The sequence below is a fragment of the Phalacrocorax aristotelis genome, chromosome 24, assembly GCF_949628215.1.
Source record: "Phalacrocorax aristotelis chromosome 24, bGulAri2.1, whole genome shotgun sequence".
Classification (NCBI taxonomy): domain Eukaryota; kingdom Metazoa; phylum Chordata; class Aves; order Suliformes; family Phalacrocoracidae; genus Phalacrocorax; species Phalacrocorax aristotelis.
In genome coordinates, this window is record NC_134299.1 from 6,544,035 (window position 1) to 6,569,871 (window position 25,837).

General features: G+C 49.7%; 1 protein-coding gene and 1 long non-coding RNA gene across 4 annotated transcripts; one reads left to right on the top strand and one right to left on the bottom strand.

Moving 5' to 3' along the window:
- Positions 1-2,724: 2,724 nt before the first annotated feature.
- Positions 2,725-13,691, top strand: LOC142048150 (uncharacterized). Of its 2 annotated transcripts, none has more exons than XR_012657423.1 (3): positions 2,725-2,813; positions 9,800-10,023; positions 13,213-13,690. It is a non-coding gene; the product is annotated as an uncharacterized LOC142048150 (long non-coding RNA). The 2 variants fall into 2 exon arrangements; XR_012657424.1 differs by lacking the exon at positions 2,725-2,813 and adding an exon at positions 8,301-8,385 and having other exon boundaries at positions 13,213-13,691.
- On the bottom strand, positions 5,333-24,245 carry ARHGAP25 (Rho GTPase activating protein 25). 2 transcript variants are annotated; one of them, XM_075074773.1, is made up of 11 exons: positions 23,809-24,245; positions 18,275-18,468; positions 15,960-16,047; positions 15,408-15,527; positions 12,519-12,726; positions 9,934-10,066; positions 8,894-8,967; positions 8,194-8,315; positions 7,227-7,426; positions 6,126-6,709; positions 5,333-5,543 (listed from the first exon to the last, which is right to left on the bottom strand). In XM_075074773.1, exons 1-11 carry the CDS (start codon positions 23,867-23,869, stop codon positions 5,333-5,335), a joined length of 1,995 nt encoding a protein of 664 aa, XP_074930874.1. In that variant the 5' UTR covers positions 23,870-24,245. The 2 variants fall into 2 exon arrangements, with proteins under 2 accessions (XP_074930874.1, XP_074930875.1); XM_075074774.1 differs by lacking the exon at positions 23,809-24,245 and adding an exon at positions 18,560-18,583.
- Between the last annotated feature and the right edge of the window lie 1,592 nt (positions 24,246-25,837).

Below are 25,837 nucleotides of genomic sequence, written 5' to 3' on the forward strand. Positions count from 1 at the left end.
CGTGTTTTTACGCGTGATAAAGCAAATTTTCACAAGCCACACCAGCGGCCGCTGACGGGGCTGGGAGTGTCACTCCCCTCTGCCGCGCCGGGCTCACCGGGGCCCGCTGGGCACGGGAGCGCAGGGAGGCCTTTTGGACAGGGTTGTGCATGAAAAGTGAATGGCTTTTTGTGAAGTCTCCTTACATGATGGACTCAAGGGGTAAACAGGGTGCTTCCTTCTCACTGAGTTCTCTGCCTGTTGGATTTTTCAGCTTGGTAAATTCTCTGATGTTTGCTAAAGGTTGAGCACACCCTGGAGTCTTGCAGTGGCAGCACCACTAAGGTCTCTCTGCCCCACAGCCCTACAGTTAGGAAAATTGCACCCAAATTCATGTCGCTCACCTGGTTGCTGTATTGGGCTGGGGTGATAAGCCTTATTTCTTAAGAAAGCAAGTTCCCAATTAACTGCTGAGCATTTCTGTTCATGGGAATTACCTACTGACAAAACTCTTGTAAAGGAGAGCAGCTAGAAGGGTAAACTAGTCTCAGTGGAGACCGTGCATGCAGTGAGCTGTTGGCAATGTGAATTATCCAGGGAAGAGGCTCTCCCAGCAGGAGCCTCTGCGCAGTATTCACCATGCAAGCGCTTAGGGCATTTATCTCCTTGAACAACTCAGAACTCCTAAACTTGCAGAATCCCTAAACTAGTTTTTTTTGTGCTAGAATGGACAAGCGTTTTCTCCAAAGGAGTGCTTATTCAGACAGCTCCTGTCACTGCTACCCTGCTTGCTTCCTCCTGCCCCCATCTTGGCTCTTGTTTTATCAGGATGCTCCTTTTTTGCCAGGATATTTTTCCTCCAGGTCAGTTTGACAGCCTGGCTTCGTAGCATCCCTGTGCTGCAGCAAGGTGGCAGGAAAACCCAGAGAAAGCAGGGCAGTGGGACTGCTTCCAGGGAGGGTTTGGCTGAAAGTCTGGGGACTTTTTTTTCTCCCCACCTTGGTGAACAATTATTCATACAAGAAGTCTCAATTTGGCAGTCTTTCCTTCTTAAAAGCAGCCCGGTTTCAGGGTGTCTTTCAGCTCCCATGTAAAGGAAGGCTGGACTGCGTTACTCTAATCCCTGGGGGGAACAACATGTTCTCACTGCTTTTCTTCTGTTTGTATAAGCCACCCTAAATAATGGCTGGACACTTGCTGCACGTCCACCTCACCTCCCACAGCAACTCGCTATTTTATGCAGTAGCCAAGCTAAAAAAGGAAAGTTACTATCATGCCAAAAATGCAACTTGGATAAAATATGAGGGGATAAGTCGGCATAAGCGTGACTGGCTCGAGATCCAAAGAGAATAATGTGGGAGGGATAATTTTACTTTCTTGCCTCTCACGCCTACCAAATGCCTGGATACAATGAAGTGAATTCCTAAATGCAGTAAATACCTACAAAGAGCAAAACAGCTTTTTCACTTTAATGCAAAGAATGCTAGACAGTGAAAGCCGGCCTAAAATTATAGCCTAAAAGATGACATATTTTCACCCCATAATGCATGGTTTAACAGTTTTCAATGCATTAAGATCTGTGGTATTAATTGCTCTAATTTGGAAAACCATATCACATTTAAAGGGAGGGGAAGATCCTCAGTATGTTTTGTGGGTTATCCTACGCACTCTTCCATCACCTAGAAGAGGATGCTTTTGTGTCCTCTGGCTGTGCAGTGTGAGGGTTAAGGGCAGGGTGTGTATGTGTGTGAAAAACTGCCTTTTTGGCAGTTTCCAAGCCTACAGTGCCCAGGACAGGGTTGAAAAAGAGCTTTCTACAGAGTTTATGTTTTATTCTCTATCAGAGTATCTGTTGTACTTTTAAATGATAGTAGTGGTTTCACACTTTCTAGGATATCCAGAGTCGATGCTTAAAGCCTGCTGAGCTGAACAGCAGACACCTAACAACCCTCCGTGCATTTATAATGTCCCTTGCAGCACACTGGAACGGCAGCCCCTGCTTCAGGAACAGGAGAAACTTTCTCTGCTGCTCCTTCCCCAAAAAGCTTCATGGCTTGGCTGCAAGAAGAGAGGGAGGAGGGAAATGTAGGTCTTGCATCAGTCAGTTTTCTGAGATCTCATTTTCTGGTGCCTCCAACAGAAGATCTGAAGGTGCATTAAATCCAGAGCAGTATTTGGGCATTGCCAGTACTCAGGTGCAGCTCCAGCCTTTGCGTGACTGAGCCGAGAGGATATACCCTCGGGTCTGAAAAGGGCACAAAGTTTCTACAGGTCTGGCATGGGCAGATCCATGCTTTTCTGGCTCTGGAAAAAATAGCTTTTTTAAAAAGGTAAACCCTGCTTATCTTACAGCACCCAACAGCAATACCAGCTCATAAGATGCCCGTGTCGCTCCCTGAGGCTGTTCACTCCCCCCATGCACTTAGGAATTTACAGCCCACCTGACCTCTATTGGAAAGTCTGTCTTTTAAATATGACTGCTGTAAACACTCCAAATTTTAATGGGAAGAATATCTTCAGAGAAGTTACTCTGATCTTCAGAAACAGTCCTGCTTTGATAGAGGTTGTTTTGCCTATCTGCAGCGGAAGTGGCGGAATGTGCAGTTTATACTAAAATAACATGCACTTGTCCTAATCGTGGAGATTTCTGAGCCTCAGCCAAGCCTTTTCACGTCATTACATCCTACTGTGGGCTGTGAAGGAATTACTTGCCTCTTCACACTTGATCTTTGCAGAAAGGAGCATGTGGCATTTCCAGCCCAGATGTTCACAACATTTCTCCTAGACCTGATGGAGAAGTTTCTCCCTAAATGACACCTGAACCTCATGCTCAGGTTAGTAATGCATTACTTGTAAAGGTAAAAAACTAAATAAACACTGAAGCAGCTCAGTCAAGGTCATCTGAAATCACAGAAAAGAATCGTGGATGGGAACAGTTGCTCTGAAATGACGGCAGGCAAAATGCATCTCGCAGGCACTTTGGAAACCTCTTGATTTGAGTCTCAGGAAGATGCGGATCCCATAGGCACATGGTGGGAACCATGACTTGAAGCACCAATGGAGTTAGTGGTGCTTGAAAAACATTTCAGGAGACAAGAAATGTGCCACCTCAGGATGCCGTCGGGTGTGGGACATGCAGGTGATGGGGAAGGTGAGGTTTAGATAGCTCATCTTTGAAGGTGGCTCAGCCTGGTGGGGGCCACGCTGCCCTCCTTGGGGGTTTTCTCTACGATGCCCACCACTCTGCAAGGCTGTGGGCTGCGGAGCTCTGCACCAGCAGGTCCAGGCCTGCTAGGCCAGTGCAAAGGAGTACTGAGATTTCAAATTACCAAGTTTCAAATTTGAAGCATTTTAATCAATCAAATTTGATCATTGCAGGAGCAGAGGACCTTGGCTGTGGGTCCTCTGGAAGGCACTGTGATTTTGCGGTAGCCCCGTGCAGTAGCCCCGTGCAGGCCTCCAGAAAAAATTAATTCCCTGGTGTGAAGGTTTGGGGGCAGGACAGTGAGGAGCTGTGTAGTCTCTGGGGATCCTTGGGAAAGGAAAACCACCTGGAGTCAGAGCCTATAGGTCGAATGAGCTATCTATGGGTCAGATTCTTAAATGCAGCTCAACTTTCACAAACCTTTCTTTTATCTGTACTTTATCTCCACCCTGAGCAAAGGTGGATTCAATACATCAGACTGAATCTAAGTTTGAGACTAAGGAGTCTGGGCTCGGTTTTACGGCTAGACAAATCCCCCCCAGCAAGGCTGACAGCGGCAAGTGCTGTCAATTGACACAGCCAATATTGACTTTTATTCTCTGATAACATTGTCCTGCTCCCATCTCCCCTTTTTTCACATAGTTTCCTCTGTATCCCTTCCTCTCACCAGTTTGTTTTTCTTTGCAGGCTCTGCCAAGTAGGTCTGCAGCCTGTCTTGAGCTGAACTTTCGTATCCCCAAAGCCAAGTCCTCAGTAGCAGTAACCCAGTGTTGCATTAACTTCACCATGCTTGGCACAGAGGCAAGCATTTGGTCCTTGACATCTTGCTTGAAAACTCCTGCAGATCTTTGTGGTTTTCCCTTTTCTGTTCCCGTGAAGGCTCTAGGCTGGGCTAAGGCTGTGTGTTGTTGTTCTGCCTTCTTAACATAAATGAGGAGTGAAAGGTTTTCTTGCAGAGTTCTGCTATTTTCTTTCCTACACCAAAAGCTTCAGCAGCATCATGGTACTGCTGGAAGGGCGATTTGCTGGCAGAGAGTGGGAAAAGAAGCAGACAAGTTTACAAATAGCCACACTGGCACCATGAGACCTGTGGGTCTGGTTAGTCTTTATGCTGATGGCAGCAAGTGACAGGGAGAGACCCAGCATCATCGCCAAGCCACCAAGGTGGCTGAGGAAATCCTGTTCTACGCTGATGAAATCATGAGAAACAAAAGCAGAGGCGGTAAGTCCTGATATGTTTTTCTTTGAAAATTGTCCATCGTGAAAAATGCAGAAGCCCCATTTTCTGTACTGGGTAAAGTTGCTGATGCAGACTCCCTCTGTACAAAGAGCTCCGTGTATGGATGCATGAAAGTGCTCTCCAAAGCCTCACCAGTGGCTGTGCTGGATTTATATACACATGGCTATTAAGGACCAGGGGTTTAAGATAACTGAACAGCCACTTAACTGAAGAGTTTTTTATGATATTGTGATTTTAAACCTGGAGCCTTGATATTGATGACTCTGGCACAGCACAGCGAGTGATGCTCTATGAGACCTCTTCTCAGCGGGCCCACCGCGCTGCCTGGGCTTCTCCTGCTCTATAAGAGCAATAACAGACTGTAGGTGTTAACGTGAACATCTCAACCATGGTGGTGACAGCATCTGCAGCCCACCATCCAGGCACACTGTGGGACGGGCTGTGCCACCGCAGACCTTGGGGCTTTTCTGTGTCCCCGGACCCAGGATTTATGGACTTTTTGTTCCACTCAGAAGCACTGTGGGTGGATCCAGCAAGGAGCCAGCCAGCTGGCAGGAGGGATGCTTGCTGGTTTATTTTTGTAAAGGCATAATGTGTCTTTAACCTGAACTCCTGGGTGCCAAGATATTCTGATTGAGCAGCAAGAAGTATTAGCCTGTTCCACAGGTAACTTGAGCAGCTGAAAAAGGAGTTGAAGAAAACACACCAAAAAAGCTAAAGAATATTCTTGAAATTTCCTGTTTCAGAGCATAAACCAGCCTCTATCTTCTGGGCTTCTTCCTCCAAACCAGCCCGGGGTCAGTAGCAGAACACTGGACGATACAAGGCCCGGGCTCTGAATCTGCTTGGCAATTCCTCTGGATTAATGCAGCTCCATTTTATGTCTGTGCACAGCTAGGTGTCTTCTCCTAGTTGGTTTTGGCATCAGTTTTGCTCGTGGATTTAGCTAAGTTTTTTATCTTCTCCTCAAGCATCTTGTTTTTCTTCTCCATGTCCTCCCGTGAGCGCTCCACATTCATCAGTTTCAGCTCCAGTTCCTCAGACTTCTTCTTCTCCCTTTCAATATCCTGATTCAGCCTCACCACTTTGGCCCAGACTTCATAGTTTTCCTTCTCGAGACTGCAAAGAAAAACGGAGTGTGAAAGGATTGCATCAGAAGAGTGCTGGGAAGTCATCATTTGGCTCTTAAGGAGGCTGTCCTCTGTGTTATTAAGCAATAAAATAAGCCAGAGGCTCTGTGCTGATCCCCTGACCCTCAATGGCCACATAACACGGTGCAATAAATCAATACACGTGATATATAATAGTATGATAACAATATGTGAAGCTATAGTAACACTCGTGGTTACAACTAATAATGTAATAATGCTACGACTGAATTCTGGAGAGGGTAACGGCACAGTATTGCAGTAACAACAAGAACTGTGACAGTGAAATTATTGCAGAATTGTTATAGAGCCTTACAATGATGTAAAAAGAACTATAGAGTATTAATATTGTAGTGATATAACATGAGCAACTGTCATGAAAGTACAACACATGAGACTTTTAGCCTACTATGCTACTATATTTTATCATTAGTCTTTACTGTTGCACACTGTATAGTACTGCCGGCAAACAAATCTGTGCAACACCAGTGTTGTAGTAACACGAGCTGAGGGCTTCATACTCTCCGGGAAGCAGCACCGTGCAGTGCGTTACCTTTTAATTTGTTCCTCGTAGTCTTTTTTCTGTACCTCCATTTCTTTTTCCAGCTTAAGGATCATGTTTTGCAGGAACTGCCTGCTCTCCTGATCAGGCTTGGAGACCTCGGCAGGGCTGCTGGTGGGACTGGCTGTTTCCTTCGACTGATGGCTGAGACTGGGGCAGGGTAGAAATTCCTTGTCAGAGCAGCTGCTCGAAGGGCTGGGGCTGGAGCCATTGCCTTCCCCACCTTCTGCCTGGGAGGCAGGAACATTATCGTAGGTCGAAGCCCGGTGAATGTCGAGCAGCTTAAAAAGGTCATGAGACAACGTTCTCTTATGCCCATCAGGGGCCATGGAGCACGTGGTGCTCCCGGGGGAGCTCTTCCAAAAGTCACTGTCAAATATGTCGTTTTTGTCGTTGCTGCCTTTCTCCCCCAGAGCAGCACCCGTCAGGAAAGTTTTCCTGTTAGGTAAAGTCTGAGTTCTTTTCCTTGACTGCATTTTCCACATTCCCAGTGTATCTTTGGACCCATTATCTTCTCTGGGTGCACTTGAGCTCACGGCTGGTCCGGGGGCACTGCTGGAATTCAGGTCATCTCTCTGTAAAATAGACCCATGGCATTAGGACAGCCTCGTCCTGCTTTGTGAGCAGAGACAGGTTGCAGCGACCGCTGTGGCTGCAGTATTTACACAAGCCACACTTTAACATGCTAACAGGAATGGCCACAAGTTCTCCATAAAAAAATATTTTGGGTCGCACCGTGTTTTCCATTAAGAAGAACTTTTTGCAGAGATTCCTTCTTTCTGAGAAAAGCCTTTAAACCTCAATATTTTCACTTCACCAGCACAAACTGAAAAGGTTTCATCTATTCTGCCTTTTGGCTAAAAAACTTTAGGAGTTTTCATTTTTCCCAGAACAGAAGATTTTCCACAGGAAAGTGGAAAATTTATCTACATCGTTTTCCTGATGTAGATATTCCAGGGCTGACAGTTACAGCTCTTTACCCTATTAATAGCAAGTGCTCTTAGTGGCTCACCGACCTGTTAGATTCCATAATAACTAATCGCACATTTATTAAATTTATGTTTTATTATTTCTCTGAGGACCTAGCCTTACCATTTGCCTTTGGATCAAGCTGTGTGCCCTGGGCACCGCAGGGTCCTCTGCAGCGTCCCAGCCCACGGAGCTGCGCGGGACAGGAGTCTTCTTGTCATTTTTTTGGGCAGGTGGGGAGGGCGGCACATCCTTGGACGGGGGAAAGAGGTCTGCATGGTCACTTATCATCACAGTCATCACTTTCTGGATCTGTGGCGTCCCTGGAAGAAATTCAAGATCTGTCAGTGGCAAACCCAATGTGCTGGGCTTTCTTCCACCCACACTTGTGTTTTCTGGTTGGCCTTTCTGGTGTCCAAAATGGAGATGCACATAGTAAAAGGAGAGACAAGGAACACTATCATAAACCCAAATAAAGGCAGGGATTTTTATACCATTCCAGAACAGCAGTAGTAGAGCATGGAGCAACGAAGATGGGAGTCTGCTCAGCTGCCCCAAGCCACAGATTGGCCTCCCTTGGCTTGACAAGCAAACTACAGGTCTCAGTTGTATGAACAGGTGTATGAATGTCTGCACCATTTGCATGTGATGTCTGTAGAGCAGAGCAGTGTTTGGCCTTAAAATATTTCTTCTATTAGTTGTGCCGCATCTGTCCTTGCCCACAGGATTACAGTTTGGCTCAGCTGAAGAGTAATTCCGTTGAGTTTCCTTTGTTTCTCTGAGAAGAATTTCACACTTTCCTGCTCTAAGCAAAAGAAAGGTGACTTTGCCAAATTCCTGACTAGTTTGAAATCTACGGAGGGAACGCACAGTGCAACTCCCAAGGGGGTTCTGTCACCATTAACATGTTTATAGCTGAACTAACACATGGCTTTACTCTACCCTGCTGTACCTACTGTGCCCAGGCATGTTTCTGGCTTATATCCATGGGTCTACCATAGAAAAATTTTAATTTCAAGATTGTGGATGCAGCTGAGTACTTCAGCATATCAGGTGCTCCTATGCCAGCTATTCCAGGAGTCCCTTTTACCTCTCATAATAATTGCAGGATCCTCTATCTTGGGTCTGACGAGGTTCACTCCTATCACTGTTGCCAGGTTATCCACACTCATCTTGTTGACGCTAGAGTTCAACTGTATTTCGTGTAGAAACCTGCCAGAATCCAAGGGCAAACATTTCAAGTCAGAGAAGGAAGACTGCAAAAAGCCTTACACACCCACTGGTATGAAATCCTGATTAATCCATCCAGCTCTTCCTCTAAGTCCCAAGGGCAGAAACATATGGTTGCCTTATAACTGTGAACTACAGCTGGGTCTTACTGGTGTCAGTAGAAAAACCACCATGTGATGAGCTGCTCACCCAAAAAAAAAATCAAAAAGGAAGGGAAAACACCCATCTAATATTTAATGACCACGGAAAAATCACCCAGGCTGGGGGAAACCCGGCAGTTTTGCTGCACAAGGCTTTGTCTAGAAAAACTACATTTGATTTTAATTCTCAGGGATTCATAAGTGAGTTTTGAGGGTAGGCATTTATGCTCAGACGTCATCAACCTGTTTATCCCCATGGCTGCAATTCTCCCTTTACTAAAGTCAGCATCTGGTGCCTCGAGGGGAACCAAAGCACGGCTTAAGAGGGCTCTCTCTACAGGAGCAGCCTCAGCTTTGGGATGATATTTCTACTCACCAGCACCGAATCTGAGCTGTTTGTACCTTGCGCAGAGGACTGACCTGCAGATATAGCTGAGGAGGTTGTAGTTGTCTCTGGGAAGGAGGGACAGTTGCTTCAGGAGTTCCTGATGGCCCTAAATGCAAGTTACAAAATAGCTCTCTGGAGATTCACAGATGTACACGGACCCCGGAGCGGCTCTTGGTCGCTCCATCCATCCCTGTACGGTCTCACCTCTTGGCGTTTGCTCCCCTTGGAAATGACATCCCTCTGGCAGACCAGCAGGGGCAGTTTTTGTACAGGGCTCAGCCAGAAGAGGCAGCCCATTGCCCAGCACTGCTGCTGCCACAGCAGCAAGGGGAAGAGCAGGCTCCCCTCCAGCCCAGCACGTGTGTGGTGAGCTCTTTGGAAAGAGCTGATCATGCCTACTTTCCTTGCATTTCTTGTGTATAATCATTTAGGACGTTTTTAACCCCAAAGATCCTAAAGTGAAACAACCTACAAGAAACATTTGCCCTTGAAATAGAGGGCTGAACACCGCAGTTCCCAGGGCTCTTGCTACTGGGGGTATCTGCCTTATTGTTTGTGCATAGGAACGACATCCGTGAGTGGGTCATTTGGGGGGGGGGGCTTTTCCTCCCAAGTATGTAGTTAGGAAAAGACAGTTCCCATCTGTTCTCCCTCTCCCAATCCCCACTTCCTTCCTTGGTCTCACCCAGAGCCCTCTGCAGCTCCACTCTCAGCTCGGGCTGATGGAGGCTGCAGGAGGTTGTGTTTCCTTCCTCTCTTGGTTTTCATACTTGCTGTTTGCTGCAAGGGCTTCACAAAAAGAGGTGCTGGGCAGCTCTTAGATCTGCTCCAGAAATTTAAGCTTTAAAATGGACAAACCCACATTGTCAAGTTGGGAAACCCCACTGGCTTTGGGAGATTTCCTTGTTTTAATTTTTTTTCCTTCTTTTTTTTTTCAGATTTCAAAACTCAATAATTACACAGCTTATAACGCACGGCTATGTATGCACCTGGCATCTTCTGCTCACAAAGCCCTGGCACTGAAACACAGCTAATTTTAAGGCCAGAAGGAAAGAAAGGAATGCATCTCTACCTTTCTCTCATCCGCATCCAGCGCCTGACCACACAGCAGGAAATCCTCATACTGCATCCAGGGAACAACTGGCTCAGGGAGCTCCCGCAGGTAGAGCTTGAACAGAGAGGCCACGGTGTGCACGTCCGTATCCCTGCAATGTGCAAAGAGCCACTCACGTCAAACTCGCACCCAGCTGGTGCAAACCCGCCGCCGCTCCAGGAGTGTGAGATCATACTTAAGCTCTGTGTATCGATGCAGGAGACAGAGAGAGATAAATAGGGAGGTCAGACCAAGCTGGGGGAATCCATAGGGCACCCCAAGGCAGGGAACAGCCCCAACTGGCAGGAAAATAAATGCTTGGTGGAGATTTTCCCCATGGTGGGGCTGGCAGGTCCCCAGTGTTCATACCCGGGCTGAGCCTTCCCAGCCTGCATTTGACTCATGAGGATTTGCATGCAAATATTGTCTGGTGCTCACATGTTTGGCAGGCACTCCCCACTCTGTGGAGCTGGCGAAGCTTGCCTGGGGTTTTTAAGATTAACAGCAATTAACGGAAGATGTTCTGCCGGGACAGATGTTTGCAGCTTTGCATACCATATAGTTTACATTATGTCAAAAGGACACTGTCAAGATCGTAAGCCTCTAATTTGACCTACCTTGAAGTCCCCAAACTGTTATAAACTTCTGGCAAAAATCCCCCAGGTCATTTATTTTTAGGATTGGTTGGGGTTTTTAAAATACTATTATTTTTAACAAATGCACATAACCATAGAGGAATTTTTTCAGAGCTGTATTTTTGTAGGGCCTATAAATACACACCATTAGCCATCCTGGATGACTGGGCTGCAACGGCAGCTTTCTAACGCTCCCCAGTCAATCCTGCCATGCTTGTGCATGCAGGAATGCCTTTGCAAACCCAGACAGGCTGCGATGATGCCACTGAGGGTCGAGCCAGCATTTTGAAGCATTCAGGTCACTGGAAAACCCTCACTAAGAAAATGTTTTGGTTGAAGGGCACGGGGGTTGCAGTCACCCTGAGATCCCTGCAGCAATGCTCAGCCCAAACCCTGCAGCACAGGGTTAACATCTCAGGGTGCTGGGAAAAAGGCCAAACTCTCTCGCCATGCCCTGCTGCAAAACACAGTTCTGGAAGGAAAAAAAAAAAAGGCTTCACCTTCCTATGACCCCCATACAGGTTACAACAGGAAAGCTCTAGCAGGACCCTGGCACTCAGAAAGCAAGAAATATTCAGCTGCAAAACCAACAGCCAGGGCGGTTACGTCTCCAGAGCAGCCATGGTTCTACCTTGCACAGCACAGGGATTATTTAGGTAAAAGTGCTTCGGTTTTTCATGACAAAGATAGGTAAAAATAGGAAAAGTTTTGCTGTTAGGGACAGGCCTGTGAATACAGAGACAACGCCCCCGCATGCCGCTTAGGCAAACTGTTTGCGCAGAAGTCCAGGGAAGCTCCTGCGTTTGGGTGCTCCCCTCCCACAGGCACCCCGGCATTTGCCGGCAGCTCTCAGAGCTCAGGTGGTGCCCTACAGGGCAGCTCCCTGGGTCCGCACAGACAGGGCATCACCACAGTCGGTATCAAACACCTTTGTACACATGCAGCAGCCTGGGCACTCCTTGTCTCCATTAGGGTGGACAGGGCAGGGCAGGAATTAAACCAAAAAACCTCACTTTAGGTGCTGTGGAAAGGCAGGACCCACATTTCCCTAATCTCAGCACAGGGGTCATTGCTTTCACCAGTACAAACCATCGGGTAAAGCCCCAGAGCAGCCTGTACGAGTGAGCAGGGGAGGCTGGGCAATGCCTCGTGCAACTGGGGCCAAAAGCAAGGGGTTAAACTCTGACTTGGGGGTGGGGACAGGTGGGAGACCTTTAGGATAATGCAGGGGCAGCCTGTCTGTGAGCTGTCAAGGGAGGGCTTTATAAAGGGATGCACATGGGGTTTGTCTTTCTTCTCTTGTTTTGTGTAGGGCATGACAGACAAAGCAGTAGCAAATGTCTCTCTCCAAAGCCTCTCTGAGACCTACAGGCACCTCTCTCAACTTTAGGGAATTTGTCGTTTCCTCTTAGCCCTGCAGAGGAAGGGAGTAAGGAGGATGCAGCCTTGCAGCAGCCAAAATCTCTCTCTCATCCCTATACGGTGTTGTAGGGAAAAGGAACAGAAGGAAAATGTGTCTATGGGCTGGCAGGGAAAGAAAGAACTTCTACTGTGTCCATCAGGGTGTTCTCAGAGCTTATTTGTCATGTTCTACTTGCTCTCCTTCCTCAAAACCTCTACTCTTAGCTGATGGATTATGTAGGCACTTCCCTTTGCCTCTTCCCTTGGCTGTTCCTGCAAATAATAATTGCTGCATTGGCCCAGGGTGTTCCTAAATGCTTTCCTTTATTTCCATGGATCTCATCTAGCGCCCTCTGATTCTGCCTTCGTCTCCATTGGGGGTTTCTGCTGAATCCTCTCTCCTTGTCAAGCCCTTCTGGAGGGTCCAAGTTTCCTGCAGGGCACTGCTGGGCTCTCTGGGGCTGCTTTTCCCCAGATTTTGGGGTGTATGAGACCTAGTCCGGTAGGAGAGGAGGAATCTAGCATTACCGGTCAAATGACGGCCTTTCCCCAGCATCAAACGCATCCCTGAGCTGTTTCACCAGGTTGTCCTGGCCGGGAAGGCGGAAGATGCCCTCCTCACTCATGCCGTGCTCCCGGATGAACTCAGCACACTTCTGCACCAGGATGGGGACCTGGTGCTGCCCAAATTTCTGCTCATAGGCCATGGTCTCTGCCAAGCGCTGTCCGAACACCACTAGGAAAAGGACAGAGAGGTTAGAGGAACCCCAAAGCTTTGCTAAAGGCACATTACCTGCCAAAGTGCATCATGCAAATAGAACAGGAGTACCTGCTTTTCTGATAGCACAGGAGCTACAAGAAGTCTGTAAACTGGGGGAAAGCAGCACTTCTTCCAAAGAATAATAGCAAAACGAAACCTTGATTCTCCTCCAGATAATTAACAGTTCTCAAAATGACTAAAACCAAGCAGTGAGCCTTGGTTTTTGCCATGCTGCTTGCCTGCCTTGGAGTGGGGTACTGCTACAGAGGGAGACACAACGAGCAAAAGGGCTGATGCAAGGGCACAGGGAGAGAAGGCGAGCTCATTACACAAACGTGAAAGATACAGAAAGCATGGGAGACCACCAAGAAAAAAGAAAAGCGGCCTTACAGAGATTTGGGGCTGGAAGTCTTACTGATTCAATTGCTTTTCTTCCCCCTCCCCTCTCCTCTCACCCTCCAGAAACTCGCCTATGCAAAGAAGAGCAGTATTTTGCAGCGGGAGGTACCTTTCCTTCGAAGCAGTGGCTTTTTCCTCCTGAACTCGCAGCAAAAGAAGAGCTCAAATGTGGGAAGGCAGCAGCCTGCATCCCAGCTCTTCCTCCTTGGAGCTTGGGGCATGGTAAGAGCAGACAAATCCCAACTCAAACTGGCTCTGGGATATTAATGGCAAAGGATCCTATGGTCCTCTACCATATTTTTGCCCCAGCAGTGCCTGCGATGTGCTCAGCTCATGCTCTGAAGGCTCAAATAATTCCTGTGTATCTTCCAGACCAGGAAAATGCAAATAAACACTCTCATCTGGAACAACGAGGCTTGTCTCCACCTGCCTGATCATGGGGATTTTTCATTTATGACTTGCTTACACTTTTAAATAATGAATATAAACCTGTCATTGTGCACAGTAAAGGCAAATAGCTTTTGGGGTTTTTTTTTGCCTCCCCACTCCCCCCCATCTGCTTTGGTAGCTGATAATGAATTGCTTATTTAACTGCAAGCTGGCAGATTTGTTAATTTGGGGATACGTCCCCAGGGCCAATGTGGTGCCCATGCCAGCCCACCCGGCAGGTGGCTATCATTGTAGGGGGGCAGCCAGACCTGCAAAACCCCTCCGAGATTTTGGAGATGCTTTTGCTGTTGCTTCACACTTTACAGCTGCTCTGCTTTTTGGTGTACAACAAGCTCACAACTAGCTGGGTCATATGAGGCTGCTGCCAGGTGGGCTCTTGCCAAAACCTCCACTGTGCAGTGGGTTGCGTTGCAGCACATGTTGCCTCAGCTTGCATTGAAGCCAAAACTCTAAAGCGTGAAGTTTTGGGGTCCCTTAACCTGTGCATTGGCATAAAACGCATCTGCGTAGTATCTGACTTCTCTGCTATCCTCAGGGCTCTCTGTACTACTATAAACCTACATTTTCTGTCATGTAAGGTCACTTTATCTAGCTGGAAGAAACTGGCAGCCTCCTAAGCTTAAGCAGGGATCAGATGTGGAGTTGTTATTAAATATTAGAGCCAGGTGGGGCAATGCCCTGAAAGTTTCTGGCTCATGCAATCCTCATTCCAGATGAGTAATGCTGCCTGCCCCAGGGCACAGCATGTTTCAGTTTAGAGGCAGAAAACATCAGAGTTGCAGACAAAAACCAGCCGTGTCGTCACTGAGGTGAAGCTTATCTGTGCCTATGGCAGGGTCACAGTGAAAGTGCTCAAATTGGCAGCGCCTGCTTGCCTCTGAATTGCTGTGATTTATATTAACACAGGAGCTATGGGAGACCAGAACTCCATCATGCTTTTCTTGTACACTGGAGGGCATGGACCCTATAAAAAATTATATAAGTAGTCAGGGCAAAGGACAGAGGGAGGGAGGGGAGGCTCAGGATGCCCATCCAGGTTAGGGCTCTTCTGGAAGAGAGCTGAGGAGAGTCCCAGCCCTGGTTCATTGGTGGATCTTGCTTATAGGAATTCATCCTTATAGGAAAAGTCTGGATGGTTCATCCTTGTAGGAGAAGTGGCCAGCGTGACCTTTGCTGCTTCCTTTGCGGGCTTCACCTGTGGTGGCAAATTTAGCATGTGCTCCTTTCTGATTGATTTGTGTTTGATACTTCCCTGACCACAGTTTTATAATGGCAAAGAAGCATGCCCGAGGGGGCTGGAGGCAAGGATCCTGTCGCTGCAAGCCTTGCCCGAGCGTGGGGAGGACGATTGCGTGGCCAAGGCAGCCTCTGCAGAGAAAAATGTGGGCAGAAGGGCTGGGCTGAGCAAGAAAAGCTGGAAGAAAAGCAAAGCAAGGAAATTGGCAGGTGAAAGGCAAGATTTTTCAGAGCTTTATCCCTGAATATGAGTCGTTTTCAAGAACGACATTTTCTGGGGTCAATAAGTCAATGAGGAAGTTTGCAAAAGAGGTTGAAACAAACCCAGAAATCTTCATTCATGCTTGGCTGCCATTTCCTTAACACTGCCCCTGTTTGCAGCAGACCCAGCTCCGCAGGGTCTGGCCTAGAAGTAGGTTTCTAAGGCATTACAGGTTACAGTCACATTACAGCTCCCTTTTCCAGTTTCAAGGATTTATGAGCCCAGCTTTGAAATCGTCACACAAAAGTACTGCTGAGCAGAGGAGGTGGTAGGAAGTTGCCTCTCCAAGAGCCGTCCCGCTCCCCATTACCTCCTGACCCCGATCCCAGCACTCGTCGGATGGATTTAACCCATTCCTCCATCTCAGACTGGGAATTAGCCATGAGCACGCAGGTATCCTGCCCTGTCCGGTTCTGGTCTCCGGAGACCCCTGCAAAAAAATGTTTATGCATCATATACAGAGAGGATTGGAGGAGAAAAGACACATTCTTGTTTTCTTTGCTAAATGCTTTTGGCTCCAAATGTCCCTGTTAATGTCTATTTGGCCATGAAACGAAGCCGCACTCTTACATTTCACCCTTGCTGCAGGTCTGCAAGAAGGGAACAGAAACTACTTAACGTTGCAGCTTGGCAAGCCTTCTCAGCATGGGGCTGGGCATTCCTCTGTCCAGGCACAGGGCCCTCCTCCAGCCCTGACGTGTGAATACTGAAAGCAAGACACTAGTTTTCGTGTGCAACACAGCACTGTAGGACCTTGGAAAGAAGTGGGAGCAAAAGGACTGGCAAAATGACTTGCCCAAATGATTTGGGGTAAACAGTCCAACCCAAAAGTATGCAATGAAGAGGAGTGAAGCATCCTCACCTGGGATGATTTCGAAGATAAATTTCCCTCCTTCCTCTGGGTTGCTGGCCACCTCCTTGATGGTGCTTCCCTGGAGAGATAGGCAGCCCTAGGACAAAGCAGAGCAGGAGCTGCAAATACCTGTGTCCCATCTCTGCGAGGCTGACACTGCCATGTGCCAGCACTGAAGATCGAAGTCCTTCTTTCAAACAGATTGCAGGGCCTGGTGGCCTCTTTTTATATATATATGTGTGTGTGTGTGTATGCTAAAAATGACTTTTCAAACAATAAGGGATGCTTCTTAAATGCCAGTTTTTCTGATGAAGTGATTCTCAGAATAAGAAAACTGGTTAGTTTACTCTTTCTTTTATTTCCTCCCTTCTCATGTTTTTTTTAACCCCTGTTGGGAGTGGAAGAAGAAAGTACAACGGAGAAGACAATGGGCAAAACACTGGAACACACAGTTTCTGCTGCACCAGAACAGGAAAAACTGTTCCTTTAACACAGCGTCACTTAAAACCAAAAACCAAAATCCAAACCCAAAGTTTGCAGGAGAGGAGTAGAGAAAAAGAAGAAAAAGGGAGGAGAAATAAAAATGCAAAGTGGAAGACAGCCATTTCTTCTAGACCTTCCTTTCTGCAACTGTCATGGTGAACTGGGACAGCTTGGTCCCTGCTGGAGAGGACGGGTGGGGAGCTGCCGAGGCACGTGGGGGCCGAGCAGGCGTGTGAGTCAGCACCGGAGGCCTCCCCGGGCAGGAAATGAGGCTGTGCCACAGAAATGAAGTTTCTCAGCGATTTCAGCCTCCTGAAAGCCACTGGACTCCTGTGAGCAGCGGGGACCCTCAGCTCTCCAAGAGTGGGAATTGCAATATCAGTCAGAATTGTTGATGGGATCAGAGAGGGTTAAAATGACCCAGGATGGTGCATCAGGAGCACAGCGAGAGTTGCCAAAAGCACCATGAATAACAATAAGCTTTTTACAGCACTCTGTTTCTACATCCCATTTACAACCAGGGAGACTGCTCTTCCCAGTCACCCCGGGAATGGGGCAAAGCCAGAAATAGGACCTGGATCCCACCAGACTCAGCCCTGGGGCGACCCCAAGGACCTACGGGTCACCTTCCCCTTATAAGCATTTTCTATCTTCAGATTAGTTTTGCTACCAGTAACAACTGGTGCAGATAAAGGCCTTTCCAGTAACAGGGAGGACCTTTCCCTGAAATTTCTCAAATGAAGAAAAGGATGGTGGATATTCAAAAACTAAGTTACAGTATGGAGAAAGTGGTTGAAAAACTAACAAGCTATTAATGTAAATTGGGAAAACAACCTGATTTCTTCCTGGCAAGTGTACTGCAATGCATACCCTAAGAAATGGTTGATATGGGTGAGACAGAGGGCTTGTTACAAGCCGGAGGGGCTGAAGATGGGATGATGCTGCCAGAGGGCTGCGGACGTCAGGCACCGGCGCGGATGTTTAAATCATGCCCAAGTAGGCAATCACACGCCTGTTTGTGCAAAGGGCCAGGTGCACATTGTGCTGTCCTGGGGGTCCCAAAAACCATCAGAACTGACATGCACCAGAGCGCTCAGCAGATTTTGAGCCTTTTCCCTTAGAGGAAAAGGCAGCAGAGCAAGTTTCCTGTGCAGGGTGGACCAGGGCAGCAGCCAAATAACACAAACTGCATCTGCGCCACTGAGCCTCCTGCAAAGGATGGGGCTGGGCCATGATGGGATGCAAGCCCGGGGCTGGAGAGAGAGACCTCCTTTCCTTATCCCTCCAGCTACCCTCTCCTGTGGCCCTTCTCTGTCATCTGTCCAGCCCACAGCCCTGCCGTGGGGTCTGTCCTGGGCAGATCCTCACGCTCAGGCTATGCTGAAAGTCCTGCTTATTTTTTCCTAAAAGCATCCTGTAGGACGCCTGTCCCACCAAGTGCGTGGCTGGCACCTCTCTCAAAGCTCCCACCATCTTGCACACCCATTGCTGCAGCTGCCATCGCAAAATCGGTGGTGTCCCGAGCTCTTTTTCTCCCCAGCCTGTTTCTGTTGTCTCGGAGAATGATAGCAGCTTTCTAGTTGGTAACTGTTTGGGTGGGTTTTTTCCAGGACCCCATTGCTTGGGCACAGAGGGACCGAGTCCCCAGCAGGGCTTGCAGGCACTTTAAAAATTTAAGTGCATAGATGATCCCAATCAGGACATCTCATTTCTGTTACTGCACGAAGGCAGAAAACCTCTTTAATACCCTACTCCTGACTGAGCCCAAACCATTTCCCTATGAGCAAAGTTGCAAGAAGGGGGAGGCTGAGGACTGGCAAAGCCCAGAGGCCTCGTCCTACCTGTGGTTTGACATCATCCTCGTCCTTGTAGTAGTAAAGCTGCTGGCCCTTAAGTACGAAGTACCGCTGCTGCCAGTTCTTGACGATGGAGCGCTGCTTTTTCAGCCAGCCGATCTTCAGGGGCCGCTCTAGTGGGTTGGGGGAGGCCGGCCGGCCGCCCGCTGGCTCACCACTCATCACGCTCTTGGAGCGGGCTGCCAAGGAAGGAGAGGGACGGGTTGGCACAGGGGATGCACAGAGACGAGCCGCCAGCAGACCCGCGTCCCCGGGGCCTATTTAAGCTACCAGCAGCGAGGGCGGCTCTCTGCCCCTCCGCCTGCACTGAGCAAACTGGCTAGAGGTTTTAAAGGAAGTGGCTGCAGTATCTGTCAGTATGTGCTTCCTTTTTCCTGCGTGGGAGTAATTGTCTTGCAAGTGAGAAGAAAATCATTAGCTTTTTTTTTTATAATGGGAGTGTTCAGGGGTTTTTTATACCCACCCCAAACAGCCTGCAGCGGCGATAGCAGAATGACCCAGCCTGTTTGGAAATGGCAGTTTGGCTCTGAGAAAATGTTGCCTGATGCTTCCAATGGGGTAGTTCTCAAACAATGAGGCTGGAAATCCTCCAAGGAGGGAAAAAGTGCCAGTGTGGATTTACCGGCTGGGCAGAGCAGTGTCCCCTGTCTCCTGTTTGCATCACGTAGACAAATCCTGCTGGTGCCACTGACCTGGACTGGCAACATGGCCCTGTGGCATCTCCAAATGCTTCTGTGATAGTAAATGCCTTGGGAGGGGTCGTTTCTAGAAGGGACGCTTTGATTTTTGTCTCTGGCCCGGGCACTGCAGGAGCCCATTGCCAGCCCAGCTGGGTGGAGTTAGCATTTATGGTTGCAGGGCAAAAACAGTTATGTGACTCCAGGGGAATTCAGCTTCGCTGGTCTCTGCACATGGTGATTTCCTGAGGTCTTATGTCTCTCCTGCTAAAGCAGAGCTGATGGCACCTGGTTGGGTCCTGGCGGTGAGGGTGGTGCAGGATTCAGGCCCTGAGCCCCGCAGCATTTGCTGGCAGAGGGTGTTCAAGCCGAGCCAGGGCCCTGAGGGAGGCATTGTGCAGTGATGTGGGATGGGAGAAGCTGCGGCAGCCCCGTATCTCTGCCTCTAGGTGCCCGCTTTTCCCCTGAGCTGCTCAACAGAGCAGAGACCGGCAAAAGCTGCGTTAGATGTGAGTGGTGATGAATCCTGGCATGGACCTGAGGGCAAAGGACCAGCTTAAAAAAGGAGAAAATTAAAAATCACCCGCCACTGCCTTGTGATGTTTGGGACGGAGGGCACCTCACGCCTGAGTGGGCGCTCCCACCGCGCAGACACCCACAGGGAGCATCAGCCTACAAAATATTTTCCACTTGGTGTCGAGCAGTTCACAGTTGCTTCGGAGGTCAGAGGTGATGCAGTTCAAGAGTGTGCCCAGCTTCCCCTTCTGAAATCCCCTGGAGCAAGAAACCCTGCTGCGTTTTGCCTTCATCCTTCAGAGCCAGGCGGGGGTAGGGCACTCTGAGCTCTCTTCTCCACTGCAAACCTGTTACAGGATTGCAAATCCCTTACGAAAAATCAAAAAGGATTGTGGATCCAAAAAGCAGCCTTCAAAACACAGTGAGGATGTTGCTTGTGGGTGCTGATGTGGGATGCCCCCTGCAGAGGATGTGGTTCGTAAGCAAGGACCTTCGAAAGGGATTTGCCAGTCAGCTTCCCTTGAATATTGCTGGTACCAGGGATTACCCGGGTGCAAAAACCAAAACAGGGTTTCCAAATTGCACCTCAAGCTCTGGGCAGCTTCTTTGCTCTTTGCCAAAACATCTGCGTTACTCAAATCTTATAAATATTAATATGATTCTCAGCAAACTGCTCACGAGCAGCATCGCTCCTCTCTCTAAATCATGTTTCTTCATGTCCTGTGGCTGCCACCGACTCCTCTGGGGGGGAAGGATTTTTGGAAAATGATCTGCAGGGATGGAGCAGCCACTGGGCGCATGGAGGCTGCTGGGTGCAGGGTGCTGCCTGCTTCCTGCGAAGGCTTTGCCCTGCAGAATCCGCAGCCCATTGCCAAAGAGCAAATCCCAAGTGGGCTGCCTCCAAAGTGGCCCCGCTCTGCAGAAAGCGGCCCTCCCACGAACCAGCGTGCTGATGCCTTCCTGAATTTTGCTGTGTGTTCTCCTAGCCGATCACAGGACCTCATTTCCCCCTTGATGAAACAGAGATGCTGATATTCGCTCTGTTTAATTTGCAGAGTGAGGTCTCTATACCAAGCCCCGATGACCACAAGGGCTTAATCTGAAGGGAAGCTGTTGCAATGCAGCCCGCAGGGTCCATACTCACACCCAAGCGGGTGGAAATCAAGGATGCGTCTCCATCCATCAGCTCTGTGTTCAGCCTTCCTCAAAGAGCTCAGCTCAGCCCAGCAGCGCTGATATTCCAGCGGCACAAGTCTTGGAACGAGAAATTGTGTCTTTTATGTAAAATGCAATATTTTACTACCTTTTCTCAGAGATACTAATCTCCCTCTAAGACCGTCACGGCTGCGTCAGGGCTCTGCCACGGAAATGAAGTGACTGGTGGGCACCGCTACCCGGGGGTTCCTCCTCTCAGCCTTGAGCTTAAATTGCCCAGTCCTTGCTGGGAAATAAGGTTTATTCTCTCCCTTTTTGCATCCTTTCCCAGGCTGTGCATTCAGAGGGGTACGCTTGGGGCCCCTCCCTTTAGCATCAGCCCTCTGAAACGCCAGACTCAGGGTGCGACCGGAGGCCTGTGCTTACTCACGGCTTAGTTCATGCACATACACATGCACAGATGCAAACGTGCAGATGTATTTTCCCTCCGCATGAGACAGCGCTCCCTGTACTTTGGGCTCATTTAAGGCCAAAACAACAGCCTGCAGGACCCTTCGTACCCACGATGTGAGCACTTCCCAACCGCAGTCCCCACCGCAAGGCTCATGTGGAGGCATGAAGAGGGACCTGCTGTGGGGAGCTTGGCTTTGCAGACAGCGAGGCTATTTTTGCCCAGTGGAAAGTTTTCTGCATTCACAAAACCAGAACTACCAAGGCTGCGGCTCCCTCCCATACCACTTTTCTACATTTCTACCTTTTGTGGCCAGTGCGTTGCCCAGCTCACGTGTGATGTCCAGCTTAAAGTTTTACACAGGGCTGGGGCAAAACTTTTTCCCAGGCTCCCGCCAGGGTGGTTCATTTGCAATCATCTCCTCCTTCAGCAGCACATCCCTGCCGCACTTAGCCCCACTCCTCCTTGCCACTCTCGCGGGGCAGGAAAGAGCCACTAAGAGAAAATGCGGTGCCCCCCGAAGCGTTTCCTGTGGTAACCACCTCTGAAGTCGAATATTTCCTCCAAAACATCCTCACTCTTCCTCCAGCCCTGGGGACCAGACATAGCAGGGTGCCCATGCCCTGCTGCCTGCTCCCTGAAAAGAGAAGCCCTGCCAAAGTGTGACTTGCAGGGGAAATTGCATTGGGTGCCACCGTGGAGTCCACGTGGACGCTGTCTCCTGCCCCAAATCCTTGTCTTGGGCAAGAGCCCTCCTGGCCATCCCCTTTGCTCCGGCCCTGCAGGAGGGATAGCGGGTATGTGCAGTAAAAAACAGTAAAAGCAAAAGTGCCACAATAGCTTTTGCAATGAAAATTGGAAATGCAGTTTTCTCCTTCATTGAAATAAATAGCTCTGCATTTTTCTCAGCATGAGGAAGCACACAGGAGCCGGGACACTGTCCTGAGCCTTACAAAAGTTGCTTGTGCCACAGCGACGGCTGCGGACAAGGAGGGGGAAGTGTCCTGAAGCCGGGAGGAGCCACCGACAGCGGTGGTGACTACTTTGCAAATATTTTCCACAAGCAGGTCACATCCCTGCTGCACCCCTGGAGATGGCAGCGGCTGGTCCCCGCAGCCAGGAACGCCGAAGCACGAGAAGAGTCGCTGCATCGAGCTGTGCCCCAGCGCTCAGGTCTCTGCACACACGCAGCCCTCGTCTCACGGGCTCACAGCAGCTGCAAGCTGCAAAAAGCACCCAAAATTTCATCACAAGCAGATGTTCTTGGAAAAAAGCAATTCCTGGTAACCACACAGGTTGAAGCCTGTGTCTCATCTCCACCCTCTCCGCTTCCCAGCAGCCAGGAGGCTTGGTGTCCCCTGGCCTTTTTTTCCGAGCTTTTTTTCCGATCAAATTTACTGCTCTGCAGCCTCTGTGCAAAAAAATGTTAATCATCCGAAGAATGGGCATGAATCCAGACTGCGTCTATGATAACCAGGTGGGGATTTCTCCGCTGCTGTCCTGCAAACTGAGGAGTGCAGGTGATGGCACTGTTTCTTCTGTCTACCTGCAAACTTCTGAACCACCCAGGGTGGTCCAGGGATCCTGCGCATCGCTGTGCGTTGCCAAGCCCACCCACAGCGGTGGCCACCGGGGAGCAGCGGTGCGTTGTTTGGGGCCGTGTGTGAAGCGAATGGTTTGGCCACCCCAATGTAAGCAGCTTCACACCGAAATCCCAATTGCCTTTGCAAGAAAATGCAGCCAGAATGACCTTACAAGCGGGTGCAAGGTGCGGGGAAGAAGAGCTCAGCACTGCAGACCAGCTTGGTCAAATCTCTCTGCTGCAAGGAGAAATCAAGTTGCCAGCGTGTGCCTTGGCCATGTTTTGGCACCAGTGCAGGTCCATGGAGGCCTTTGCCTCAGTGCATGTGCAAGGCTGGGCTTGTGCACCCCTTTCGCGACCGCATCATCCTCACTCCCAGATCCCTTCCCTGGCCGCTTGACCCAAAGGCAGGCATTGGCTCTGCCATGATACCTCAGGCTCAGAGCCCGCCGCAGGGATCCCTCACTCCTTCGCAAAGGCATTCTCAAGTGGGTTTCATGCTGGTGATGGATCCCACGGTGGAGGATACAAAGCATGGGCAGAGGCAGGAGGTAAGCCAGGAAATCACACAGTGAAGCCGTCCCATGGCACAGAGCCCGGCCTGGGCGTCAGAGGGCTCTTTACCACCGGTGAGAGGAAACCAATGACGTCGGGGTGGGCAAAGAAACCTGAGCACGAGCAAGATTGCTTCCTCCAGCCTGCACCGCTCCGTCTGCCTCTTGGCCTGCACTTCACGTCCAGCAAGGTTAGCGCCAGCAGAATGAGCCCACGTGGCTTGAATCCCACTGAAACCTGGATTTTGGGTGGGCAGCAGCCCCACGCTGCCCCATCCCCCCATTCCCCACCCTACCAAGAGAGCCGCTGCTCCAACCCCGGGAGCCACAGCCCTACCCGCGTTCCCGCAGCATCCCTCAGTGACAACTTTGCAAATCACTTTGTGCAGATAATTTGCCAACCATGTGCTGTCTCTAAAGTGGTAGCTGGGGGCCAGGTCCCCCCACTGAGGCCAGAAGGGGGTTCAGGTCTGGGCCGTAGCCAAAATTGCAGCTGGGCTTGGCCACAGGCACCCCTGCAGACCCGGCTTGCACCTGAAAGGCTGAAGCAGAAATAGAAGGGCATAAAGAAACAGTCACGGTACCTATTTTTGCAGCATCCATTTTCAGGTTGAAATCCCAGTTCCGTGGCAGCTTGAGGGACATTTTGGATCAGGAAGGGCTTTTTTTTTTTTTTCAAGGGGAGCTTGCTTAGGAGATGGGCTGAAACGAAGCTCTGATAGTCCCGTGGGGATTCTGCGCCCGGGGTGCAAACCCCACCACGAAGAGTGACGGCTCAGCAAGGGTTGGTTTGCCAATGTACTTCCTCCTCCCTCCTCTGAGAACAGATAAAGCAACCCCATAAAAGTACTTTCCTGCCCTATTTTCCTGCAAAGCTCTTGTCTTCCTTCCCCGACGACACCAAGGTGATGCTGCTGGCTTTGCTCCCCTTTTTGCTACCCCCTTTGGCTGATGCGGAGGTGCAGCAGCCTGCCCCCAGCCTGCATTGAAATGTGGCTGCCCGGGGCTGCTCTCTGCACGCTGCTCGTTGCATTTGAGGAAGTGGGTGTCCTTCTCGGTGCCGTTGGTGCACTAGAAAAGTGCTTGCTGAAGGACAAGGCCCTGCACAGAGTTTCGGGAAATATTTTGCTCAGCAGCAAAGCAGAGCAGGCTGTGGCTCAGGTGGCCACAGCCAAACGCTGCAGGATGTGTCTCTGCACGGCCTAACGCATCCCTGTGCGCATGGCCGGAACGACATGGGCATCTTTTGCATTTTCTTATTGCAACTGCTGAATAGTCCCCACAGCTGATTTAAGGGTTTTACACCCACTTTGTAACAGCGATACGAGTGAAATGGGGGTGAAATGAGGCTACTTGTGGAGAAAAGGCTGTGGATATCGGAGCAATGAAGGCCAGGGGATGTGGGCACGGACCCCACCAGGACCACTGGATCAAGCAAAGCCCTTTTCCCTGCTCACAACAGCGAGTGTATCCTCTTGCACATCATTTAATGCTGTTTTTCCTCAAAAGAAACGCTGTGCATCCGCAATGCAGACTGCAATGCAATTAGACTGAGATGCAGCTCGCGAGGCACAGGATAAATGCAAGGAAGGGTTGTTGCATTCACAAACACCCAAATGGAGCAAAAAGCAGTGAGGGCGGCTGCAAGCCGCGGCAACATGTCCCAAGGGGCTAACGGGGGGCTCCAGCCCCGTTTCCCCCCTGCACTGGCAAAGCCCAGGCCTTGCAGAGAGGGAAATCGCCCAGAAGAGAAGCAGAAACAGTGATGTGGGGAGCGCAGGCGGCTGAAAGAGGACGCGGCCACCGGTTCCCGTTCTGATTTGCAGCCCAGCATCATGCCTGGGATGCACTGAGCTGCTTGCAAAGGCTTTGTTTTTTAGTGCCATAGCGTAAATTGAGGATGTGCCTCTCAGGGAAGAAGCGGGAGCCTGCGCTGACTGCCTGGTTCCAGCACAGCTGGGGTGGACCCTGGTGGGTTAATTCGAGTTAATTGCAGCTGAAACATGAATTTATCGCTTTGAGCAGTGACTGGAGACAGCTCAGAGATCCCCAGCTCACAGATTCCACAGCCAAAAGCCCACGGAACATGACAGCTTGGAAAGTGGTGCTATCGCAACGGAGCAGCCCGGCACGTACCCAAGCCTGAACTAGATTAACCCCGATATCCTGCTTTGGCTCCAAACTGCCTGGATTAACTCCGTTTCTGCTGTACCCTAAGCAAAGGACCCTCAATGAGCCCTGAATTTAACATAATTTTTTCTTCTTCTTAATAATTTCTGCAGGAAGCTATAGACTTCTAGGGAGTCATGCATTTTGATTCTTTTTTTCTCTTCAACCTGTTTTTTTTTAATGAAAGCGCGGCAGCAGCTTGAGAACAGCCACCTTTCCCCACCTGCCTGTGTGAACAGGATGTCACGTGGCACTTTCCCCTCCTTGAGAAAGGAAACAGCAAGCCCAAAATCGTGCAATTCAGCCCAACACTGTGTGGCCACACTACAGCAGCTCAGCCCTCTTGGGCACCCCAAAACAGCCCTTCGCAAGCGCCCCGAGAGCTGTTTCGGCTGCCTCCTGCTTGATCCTGTCAGGTACCTGGTGGCTGCCTTTGGGTTTGGG

What these genes read in the sequence shown, in the direction of transcription:
- ARHGAP25 (XM_075074773.1), bottom strand. Translation starts at nt 23,869, where the DNA reads ATGTCCCTCAAGCTGCCACGGAACTGGGATTTCAACCTGAAAATGGAT. An exon ending in AATGGATGCTGCAAAAATAG is followed by an intron (nt 18,469 to 23,808) that starts GTACCGTGACTG and finishes CTTCCTTGGCAG; the next exon opens with CCCGCTCCAAGAGCGTGATG. An exon ending in AGGATGATGTCAAACCACAG is followed by an intron (nt 16,048 to 18,274) that starts GTAGGACGAGGC and finishes GCTTTGTCCTAG; the next exon opens with GGCTGCCTATCTCTCCAGGG.